At 39.4% G+C, this 10,770-nt stretch overlaps 2 protein-coding genes across 2 annotated transcripts in view; one reads left to right on the forward strand and one right to left on the reverse strand.

Moving 5' to 3' along the window:
* The window catches only part of POLG2 (polymerase (DNA directed), gamma 2, accessory subunit), a gene marked incomplete at its 5' end in the record, with an annotated part of 4,976 nt that extends 313 nt beyond the window's left edge, over positions 1 to 4,663 (forward strand). The window contains 7 exons of the mRNA XM_008940211.1: positions 236 to 362; positions 511 to 616; positions 993 to 1,166; positions 1,704 to 1,844; positions 2,667 to 2,747; positions 3,357 to 3,457; positions 4,462 to 4,663. Coding sequence (XP_008938459.1) covers positions 236 to 362; positions 511 to 616; positions 993 to 1,166; positions 1,704 to 1,844; positions 2,667 to 2,747; positions 3,357 to 3,457; positions 4,462 to 4,627 — 896 coding nt within the window. The remainder of the gene's footprint in view (positions 1 to 235; positions 363 to 510; positions 617 to 992; positions 1,167 to 1,703; positions 1,845 to 2,666; positions 2,748 to 3,356; positions 3,458 to 4,461) is intronic.
* Positions 4,664 to 5,747: 1,084 nt separating this feature from the next.
* On the reverse strand, positions 5,748 to 10,025 carry MILR1 (mast cell immunoglobulin-like receptor 1; the record flags this gene model as incomplete). The annotated part of the gene is given in 7 exon segments (XM_008940212.1): positions 5,748 to 5,845; positions 6,189 to 6,251; positions 7,242 to 7,340; positions 7,719 to 7,832; positions 8,285 to 8,569; positions 8,845 to 9,132; positions 9,981 to 10,025. Coding segments are annotated over 7 exon segments (992 nt in total), but the record flags the coding sequence as incomplete, so codon positions are not given.
* Between the last annotated feature and the right edge of the window lie 745 nt (positions 10,026 to 10,770).

A 10,770-nucleotide genomic window follows, 5' to 3' on the forward strand; every position in this document is an offset into this window, starting at 1 on the left:
CGCTCATGGATGCTTCCACTGGTAATGAAGGGGAAGGCACGCCAAAAGCACAGCTGCCAAAGTACCCGGAGGAACCGGGCTACGGACTCTGAGCTGATCTCTGCAAAGCATTCATGTGGATGGGACTGCACGTACCAATGACAATGTGTATCGTCTGTGCTGCGTTCTCTCTAAGCAGAATTAAAAATTTTAGATCTTCTCCAGGTACTGAAATGAATGATTTGTTTTTTGACAGGTGCTTTGGCCCAGTACGTTAGCTGCTTAGAACTGGTGAACAAAAGACTGCCTTGTGGCCTCGCTCAAATTGGAGTGTGCTTTCACTCCATTCCAGAAAATGAACAACATAACAAAAGCATTCTGAGGTAGAGTAATAGAGGAATTAATCCCTTTCCATGCCTAAACCAACTATTTGCACTTATCTCACTTTTGGATTGTTTTTGAATACTGTTTCTTGCTTTTTCCTTGTTATTTTTGAAGGAGTTAACTTGCTGACCTTGCTATTGTTTAAAGAATAGGCGAAAGGACCACGTCTTTGCTTGCATGGTTTAGTTCTCCCAGAACTGCAGGACAGTGGCTCGATTACTGGTTACGCCAGAGGCTCCAGTGGTGGAGAAGGGTAAGAGTAACACACCCATGGGACATCTTGAGCTTCTCCTTTATATCTCAAAAAAAGGGCAAAACCCTGATTGGTTTTGTGGCATTTGCCTATTCTTCTCACTGAAATACATGTATTTCTTGTTGGGAAACAACAACAACAACAAAAAAACTATTTAAGTTTATGACAAGTAGTCCAGTAGTTTACGGTGTGACTTGAAAAAAGGAAAATGTTCTGTGTGGTTTGAGATGAAAGTGCTGTAAACCAAAGAGATTTGGGCTGTAATTTATAAAAATCTCTTGCTGAAAAATCACAGCCTTCAGCTTGCACTATGTGCTTGGGTTTTGGTGTAGTTAATGCAGCATCCACCAGTGATCACCTCATCTTTTGTTTTCAGTTTGCAGTAGGCCCATCCAACTTCAGCAGCAGTGACTTTCAGGATGAAGAAGGAAGAAGAGGATTCAATTTGCAATACAGCTTTCCTTGGGGGACAGAAACAATAGAAACACTGAAGAACCTCGGTGATACTGAACTGTTACAGATGTACCCAGGGGATAGTTCAAAGTTACTTGTAAGCATTACTGTATTAAAAATCTTTTCTCATAAAGATAACGTGAGAGATTTTGGGTTTTTTTTTGCTGGTCTGTGTAGTATGTGACTGTCTTTTTATTATTTTGTTATAAAATCAGTACAATCGCTACTCTGCAGTCAGACCTTCATTTTAACAAGCAGATAAATTCGTGTTTTGGGTTTTTTTTGCATAGGAGTTAATTCTTGGAAATTCAAAATGAGCTGTATTGACAACAGTCTACAAAAGTCCAAGGGAAAATGCAGTTTCAAGTGTATTCTCCATAGATTTAAATTTATGATCAGAGAGACAGAACAAGAAAATAATCTCATTGTGCTCTGGTCTTGTGCTTTCCCCAGTGTTACAATCTTTTCTAGTTACACTTTTAAGATTGTTAGTAACTTGCTAAAATATACATCTGGCCATATTTTAAATGTAATAAGGGTGCTTGAGCTCAGTCCCTCATTGTATATTTAAAGTAAATGAAAGCCTTTGGGAACAGTCTTTCAGGTATCCCTGTTGTGGGTTTTTTCTCCTCAGGGCCGAGATGGAAGGAAGAATGTTATTCCTCACGTTCTGTCTGTGAGTGGAAATCTGGACCGAGGAGTGTTAGCCTATCTCTTTGATTCTCTGCAGCTAGCTGAGAATCCATTGACAAAAAAGAAAACTTCACAGAGAAAGGTAACTTTCTGTAGAAAGCATAAGGGAAGTCCAAGTACAAAACCCACAGACAGTGTGGTAAATTCCAGCATGGAAAACTCTCTTTTCCACATGGCCATCCTCTGTTCCCTTCCCCAGCTGGTGCAGACAGAATGCTTCTCACTGGTAGCAACACAGGACTGCCTCTGTCATCCTTTTCACCCACACAAGCACATTTGCCCCTTATTCTGAGGTCACCTTTTTTATTCTACCTTCTCTCTGATGAGGAGTTAAACTCTTGCCATGCAAGTGATGACGAAGTTAAGAGGAATTGGAATGTAGCTGCTGTGCATGGAAAGAAGAGCTTGTCTCTTCAGCAGCATTTGAAGGTTGCTGAGAAGAGTAGACAAAGTGGGTTACAGGTGATAGTGGGGCATTCCCCAGGGGCCATCATTGTTCCCACTTGTACCCTGGTTTCCCAGAGTTCAAGCACTAGCTTTCAGACAGTGCTTGGTAGTTAAAGAGCCACTTGATCTTTAGGAACAGGCAGTGGCTGGATGGGAACTGTCTGCTGGGCTGTCTCTGGTCACTGGCTCCATTAAAGACAGTGGAGCTCTGCTAACAAAACTTCATCTCTTTTCCAGGTTTTAGCCAAAATAGAGTACTTTCTGCTATGCTGACCTAGCTGGCGTGTGTGCTAGTTCTATAAAATACAGCTTGCTTCTACTCTGGGATTTTGTGCTATGAGAAAAACTGTGCATGTTTAGAACCTTGGTTTCAGTGAAAAATAATAGTTCCTACTTGTGTTTGCAATTTCACACTAAATACTTCTAGTAATCTGTTGTTTTTCTGTAAAATTATTAGGTGCTTAAGCTTCATCCTTGTTTAGCACCTATTAAAGTGGCCTTGGATGTAGGAAAAGGTCCAACGACAGAGCTGAGACAGGTATGTTGTGAGAAAGTATTTCAGTTCTGAGCTGGTTTTTCCGTTGCCCTGTTACAGCCCAGACGCGGTTTGCGCTGGGGGCAGTCCTGCTGCTCCTCTGGTTCTCAGAGATTCATGGCTGTACAGACTTCACTGTGCTTCTGCTGTGCAGCCTGTGAGTCGCAGCTGAAGGAGTGAGTACACTGCAGACAGTGAGCAGGAGGTGCCTTCCTTGCTGCTCTTAGCACTATTAATAGAGTTGATGTTTTTTTCATCCAAAATTAAGGAAAATGGCACAAACCCTCTCAGCTCTTAATCTTTGGATTTATCTGAATACGTGTCACATCTTCAGAAGGCTTTCTAGAAAGTTTTTATTGAAGTCAGTCATTAAGCCAGTCCCTGCAGAAGGGAAGAAACCTACAGTGGTGTATTTTTTAGTAGAAACAGGCTTCTTTAATTTATTTAAATATATTAAAATATTTAATTGCCAGGCTGCTTTCTACTTGGAGATTATTTCAACACTATCTAGGAATGCTAATAGCATACATAGGAGAGTTTTAATAATTTCTTAGTATAGGATTCCAAGCCCTCAAAGTCTGTCTTTTAACTTTTGTTTTTAAATAAACACAGGTTTGTCAAGGATTGTTCAGTGAACTGTCAGAAAATAGAATTTCTGTATGGCCGGGTTATCTTGAAACCGTGCAGGTATCTCTGGAACAGCTTTACACAAAGTAAGGAGAAACAGTCTTTTGTAAATTAAACTATGGAGGTCAAAGATGACTTGCTGTGGACTAGTGAGAATACGCCCGTTTTCAGTAAGAAGTCATTGAGTGCAGTAACCTCATGACTGAAGGCGTGTATCCCAAACTGTAGACTTGCATTCAATAAGTTTTATTATGAAGAGCAATGTTAGTTCATATTTAAGATTAACTGAAGTCTAAGCCTTTCACGTTATTGTTGTTTCTCTGGACCTGTAAAATGTCTTTTAGAGACTCTCAGATTGAAAATTAAATTTCTTAAATTGAGTAATTCAGAACTGTTTCCCACCCTTACCCCCAGTTTCTGCAGCTAGACGGGTTCTGTGTTTTATCCTCAGCAGCATTTCAAATAGCACACTGTGTCTAGTCTTGAATGTACAAGTTCTTCCAAGTCTGAAGCCGTTACCATTAGGATATGCGGTGGACTTATTTGTGCAGATCAAAAGTGCAATTCTGTTTGAGGGCTTCATAGATGATTTGTCCATCAGTGTGAATTTTAGAGTCATAGAATCATTAAGATTGGAAAAGACCTCTGAGCTACTCAAATCCAACCATCAACCCAACACTACCATGACCACTAAACCATGTCCTGAAATTTTGAGCACAAAGCTGCCCCTGTCAATGGATCCTGAGCATCTCGATGAATATTTTTTCCTGAGAGAAAATAAATGACTATTTTGTGCAGTAGTCTTCAAAGTAGACCTGGCTATTAAATAACAGAAGAGATATATATTCTGCTTCTACAAAAATACTCTTGTAATAGATCAGCAAATAACGTTCTTGTTATGTACTAAAGTAACTAAATAATTTCAATAAATATAATCGTGAAAGCACAGAGTGGCAACAAGAAAACTGGTGTATTCACACTGGATTTAGAGCAGTATAACAAATATTTACAGCTTATGGTCATTTGTACATAACTTATCTGATTTTTTCATACACCCAAAGCAGTGACTGCTGTGCTCTTCTCTTTGCAGGTATGATGAGATGAGCATTCTCTTCATGATCTTGATAACTGATGCCACTCTGGAGAATGGAGTGGTCCAGCTGAGAAGCAGAGACACCACCATGAAGGAAATGATGCACATTTCTAGGCTGAAGGACTTTTTAACTAAGTATGTAACATCAGCCAAAAATGTGTAAATTTAAATTTGTTGAATAAAAGGAATTTCTTAAACATCTGTGCCTAAGCTGGCTTATACGGTGTCATGGACTCGGTGCTTTCTCTGCAGATTGTTCTGCTAAAACTTGGTGGTGCGTCTGTTCTCTGTGGAACCTAGACCATCTAGGTCTTCCAGGTTGCCTTGAAGAGGTAAGAGACAAACTTGTCACTCGTTAGCAGGGCTAACCACATTCTCTTCCATGTCTTTGAGTTTTACTGTCTTAGAATCATAGAATCCTTTAGGTTGGAAGAGACCTTTAAGATCATCAAGTGCAACCATTAATCCAACACTGCTAAGTCCTCTGCTAAAACAGAATCAGAATCTTAATGAAAATACTCTATCCTAACCTAAAAATTCATCTTTCATCTCTACTGCTGACACAATTACAGTCTCTGCTGGAAAATGGTATTTTATACAAAAGACTTCCAAATCTTAAATGTTTTAATAACATCGGTAATTATCTGTGTACTGCCTGTTAGTAGGAATTTATTTTAATCACATGGCCTCAGTTCTTCAACATTTTTTCTTCGTCTTGCACTTGATAAACATAAAAATTAGAAATACATTATCAAGAGTAATACAAGACATGTGCCTAAGAGGACAACATGGGCTATTTCAATTATTTTTTTAATACTTGACTAAAGCCTTTTGATCACCTTATGCTTGCATACGGTCCAGTTTCTCCTTCAGAACTGTTAAATGTACAGAAACTCTGGTCTGGTTGAGAGCTTCACACCATTGGTTGCTTTCTGTTCGTTCAGCAGCAGCCTGTGCCAGGCCCTGTGTCCAGCAGGGCGCTGCCCCACGGCCACTGCGCCGCTTTGTCTCCGTGTGCTTTTTATGGTGCAGCTGGGGGAGAAGCTGCTGTTTGTGCAGTGGGGTCTCTGCTCGAGTCTTTGTTAATTCCAATTCCTGTCTGTTCTGCGTTTTCTTCTAAACTGAAGTCCTTAGAGATTATGACTTGGGGATAACTTGCTAGTAGAGACCGAGCTGTATTGTCTGTCTACAAAATAATGAGGCCAGGAAACTAGTATCTGAAACTCATCTCTCCCTGTGCTGACGTGGTGTTACTTGTCACATCTGAGGACTGAAAGATTCTTTTAAAAGTATGTGGTTAAGCTAACCACAAAAGAGATCTTACCTTGTACTCATTCTCTGAGGAGGACCTCTGAATAGACAGTAGCACATGCTCTCTTCTCTGCTAAAAGCCAGAATAACATAATAATTTAATTTTTTTTTGGCACAGGTACCCCATAGAAGAATTAATATACCATTAGCACCTGGGTCACTAATAACATCTGCATGGTTTCCTAATGCAGCTGTTGAATTTTTGGTTCATAGGATGATGATAGGCATTTGCTTCTTTGTTTGCTTTTTTCCCCTCAAAATAAGTCCTGTAAGTTTTTTAAATTTCTCTGTAGTAAATAACCAGTTTTAGTATGTTACTGCTTCTATGTAAACTATGCCTCCCCCCAGCAAAATCACCCCAAAACATACTTCTGCACATTATATTTTCCAGTATTATAGCTTGAGATTTTCACCTTTTTCATCTTCTCTTCTAATAACGGAAAAGTTGATGTATTCATCTTCTCGTTTAACAGGCTCTGGATTAAAGATGATGAACAGCAGTTAGCTCATTGATAATAGGCTGATCAGGTTTATGTTATTTAAAAAAAAAAAATAAATCTTGAAACAGAGCAGAGAGATTCCACATTGGATATAAATCTACCATGCTTTTGCAGGCTGTGTGGGTAGAACACCAGCATCTGCCCAGAGCTCTGAGCCAGCGCAGCAGAGCAGCTGCAATGCTACCTGGCTGCTGCAGGAGCAGGAAGACAGATTTATCTGGAAAGAATTATTCCCTTTTTGATGTTTAGAAACAGGAAACATAATACTTTTGCTGTTGGTTTGTTTATGGGGGTTCTTTTTCCCTTGACAATACTGACATTCACTTATAAGGCAAATGCAGAAAGCTGCAAGCTAATAGCACTGCAGTTTTCATGTCTTCTTTACTGTGTATGAAGTTGTACAATATCTTAACACAGATCAGTTACTTTGTTTGGCACTACTTCATAATTTCAGTTTGAACTGACGTTGAGTCTTGTCAAAGTTAGGAAACAAAGAATAAAGAACTACTGGGTCCTGAACAATTTTGAACAGGATGCAGGAGCTACATGAGTTTTACTTTGCTAGAACTTGCATGTAGCCCACTTTTATTTCTTAGTCAATGGGTCTTGCAGCTCTGATCTCCTTTCTTCTCATTTTCTTTTCTTCTGTAACAGCTGTTTCCTCACCATGAGTTGCCAAATGCAGTTCTTCATTTTACTTCTGTTCACAGCAGATTTTTTTAAGGACGTTCAGTTCATTTGAACCAGTTGCAGTTTTGGCTGCACAGCTGACAGGCAGAGCCAAATGTGCATCCTGAGGGACTTCAAATAATGTCTCTGCCAGGCACAGCTGAGACTGTCCCTTACTGAGTGATAGGAGGTGTCCCTTGCCATGGCTTTTCTAGTACGTGAAGAAATCTGTCCATACTAGCTACAAATAGTGTAATAGCATTTATCAAACACCCACAAGTTATAACGTGAACTTACCAATCTCTGTGTATATGACACAGTCCTCAGACTCTCCTGCATTTGTTGCTGAAGTAAGGCCAGCTGAGGACCCAGGAGACTTAGATTTTTCTGCAGATTCTAAAAGAAAATGAAATGCATGCCTATATGCATTTGAGTACTTGGAGATCTCAGATAATGTTATTTTCATTATAAAAATCACTCCTTAACGAAGGGTATTTTTAATAGCATTTCCGTTCTTTACTAAGAATAACAAGGTCAAATTCCTTCCAACATTTATGTGTATTAAATCAGATGCTGCTTTGCTTCCCCCATCCCAGACCTGCCATCTAAAACATAGCTCAGGGGTTTTGCCTTGTCAGTATCTCATTAAGTTGTCTGTGTTGTTAAAGGAGACTTGACAACAGCCTAAAATACCAGGAGCATAACTCGGAGCATGATGCTCACACACATAAAGGAGCACCTCTGGAAAATTAAACAGAAATTCAAGTAACTCACTTGCTTTATATAAAGGAATTATGAAAAATGGAATTGCCAGAGCAAGTCCTATTATAAGTAGTGATAAGATAAGTCCAAAAGAAATTATCAGGCATTCAGAATGGCTTCTCTCTTCTGCAAAGAAAAAAAAAAAAAGTGTTTATGCAATTCAATGTTGATTCATATTCTAAGTATTTTCTGTAAATTAAAATCAAGACTTTCTATTTCTTTCAGCTGTTGGATTAACTGGTTAACATAACCACTCAGGAGATTCTGAAGCTCATGTTGCCCCAGCAGAAGGAAGGGAGCTTGCTGGTGCCAGTAGAGTCCCTCTTTCATAGGACCAGAGAGCAAAGCGAAACTAGCCTCTGCCCAGGGTGGAGTAAGGTGGGCCAGGGGTCTCTTGTAAAAGTGAATGGTCACTTCAACTTCTACTGCTATCTAGGCTGTGTGGAATTACATATTTTTCCATTCTTTTTAAAAACTTTTTTTAAAATTGTAAAAAAACCACATGTTTTGAAAGTACAAAATTCATGGGTAAAAATCTTTGTTTGCTGACAGTGGTAAAATGCTTCACGTGTGCATACCTGCTAATGTAAAGTTGAAACTGTTGCTGTATTTTATATTGTTGTGAATGCTATTTTCAGCTTTGCATGTATAGGTTCCAAGGTCACTAGAGGAATTAATAAACAGATAAATCACAGCTGCTTCCCTCTTTTGCATCTTCATTGGGCAAGAGAGGCTTTGGCTGCCTTTGAAGAATCTGTATGTGATGGGAAGAGAGCCATTCTCTGAGAGACAAGACAGGGTCACATGCTGGCCCTTCTTTGTCTGAGAGGTGGGTGAGCTCAACACTGGTTTGGAAACTGGCTCTGTGAAAAGAAAAGTGAAGAGACTATGTCACCGAGTACAGCACAAACTCCACAGCAAGACTCTGGGTTCAGCAGCAAGACTGGTAAGTGAGGTGGACGTTGAGGGCTCCTAAACTAACAGCTGCTTGCAGGGAAGTCCAGCTCAAGGCCACACAGCTCTGCATGCTGAGGTCCAAACCAGGACCTGCTGCTGACAAAACCCTGCCACGTTGCCTCAGACATGGCTGCATGCCCCTAAAATGCAAAGTGCTGAGCAGGTACACAGCAAGACATACCTGTAAGGGTGAAGTTGAAACTATTGCTGTATTTTCCACTGCTGGAGATGTTATTCTTAGCTTTGCATTTGTATTCACCCACGTCACTGGCAGACTTGATAGTCAAGTTAAACAAAACAGGGGTCAAGTCTGGCCCATTTAAAGTGGATACTGTCTGACCACGTTTAAACAACGTGTATCTGACAGGTGGAGAGCCAGAGTCTGAGTGGCAGGAGAGGGTCACGTTCTGGTTGATCATCACATTCACAGTCATCGGAACAGGAATGAGCCTGGGATTGGACAGCATCTCTGGGAAGAAGAAACTTCCAAGTGAGTTCACTGCACCCATCATTCAAGAAACCTGGATAATTCTCAAATTAAGTTGAGGACCAGGCTATACTTATTTTTGTTGAAATAGAAGATTATAATTTTTGCCGTCTCCAGTAGTGGGCAACACAACTTTGTATTTCTGAAAATCAGTATGCAGCTTCCACCAGGTGATGAAAAATGCATGTCTTCCTCAAAAGAGGGTATGCCCACACAAAACAAACAGATACATCCAGATGAACCAACAAAAATACGTTTGAACTACAACAATAATTAATGCATGTATAAAACATAAATATTATGGTATATTTGTTGTAGGAGAAAGTAACCTTATGTGCTGGTTGAGGGGTAGGACATGAACCTGAAAGTAAAAGCAGGATTTTATTTGTGGCTGTGTGTAGATAGGTAGAATTAACCTCATGTAAGTCGATTGAATTTTTGAATAGAAGCAGCAGGAGCCTTGATAGTCTATCATATTAGTTTGCTTTTATGATATTATACAAATAAATTAGTAATAAAAGTTTGTAATGTCTTTTCATAGGAAATAATAATAAAGTAGTCATAACTAAGATAAATTCTCTTACTTCTAGAGGGGGAAAAAGTACATTTTAAGAATTTAAAGCAATTTTGACTATGTACGAGTCATCGAAGTGACAGTTAACTTTGTCTAGAAAGTTGTAAACTGTCTCACTGCACAGACAGGGCAAAAGATTTAATTTTACATTAAGATTTTTGGACATTTTTAAATCCCTCCCCAATTTTTTTGTTGGCAGTTGGTATCGGCACATATACCAAAAGAAAACCAAAAAAAAGAAAAGGCAAGAACTTACCTTTGCCATTTGCGGTAGTGTTCTGTATCTGCTGAGACGTTTGAGCTAAAAGAAGAAAAGAAAGCTTTCAGACAAGAAACAACAGCTCTTGTTTAGAAAGATTTGTAATAGGTAAGAAGTATGTCCCTGGCTTACGGTAGGAAAACAGCAGAACTGTGAGCAAAAACATTTTCTTGATACTGAGCGAGAGAGCTGGTGGAGTTACACTACTGAACGCTTTGAGGAGTGGCTCTAGGGGTTGAGGAAGTCCTAAATATGGAAACAATGCTGATCTTTACTGGTGTTTGTGTAAGACTTTTGTCATATTCCACTTACATTTAGCCTATGTCAGAGCAATGGGCAGAAGAAAAAAGCTGTGGAGTGAGATACAGCAGTTTGGGATACAACTAAACGTCACATACAGATGTTCTAAGAGGTAGCTGACATAGTCAGCAGCTTTTCTAGGCATGAGCTGTGTTGCAGAACCATGCTGCCATGCCATATACAAGAATACATAATTTTTCTACCACTGTTCTTAGACAGGAATGAGATCACTGGCTCGTGTCAATCATGCATTTGCTAGAGATAATACAAGTGATTGTTTGGCTGAGACTAAGGGAGTACGTGGTACTGGGGGTTTTAGCAAACATAACTTTAAAAATAATTGTCAAAAATAAGGAATATTGAATCTATAGAAGTTTTAAGATGCTGATAAATATTTATAGCTAGCCTGCTTGTTAGGGAAATATTTTGGTCAACTTCAAATGTTAAGCTGTACTAGAAGGTACAAATATTGTGAGTTCAACACCAC

This window comes from Merops nubicus, unplaced genomic scaffold (genome assembly GCF_000691845.1).
Source record: "Merops nubicus isolate BGI_N331 unplaced genomic scaffold, ASM69184v1 scaffold37595, whole genome shotgun sequence".
In the NCBI taxonomy this organism is placed as follows: Eukaryota; Metazoa; Chordata; class Aves; order Coraciiformes; family Meropidae; genus Merops; species Merops nubicus.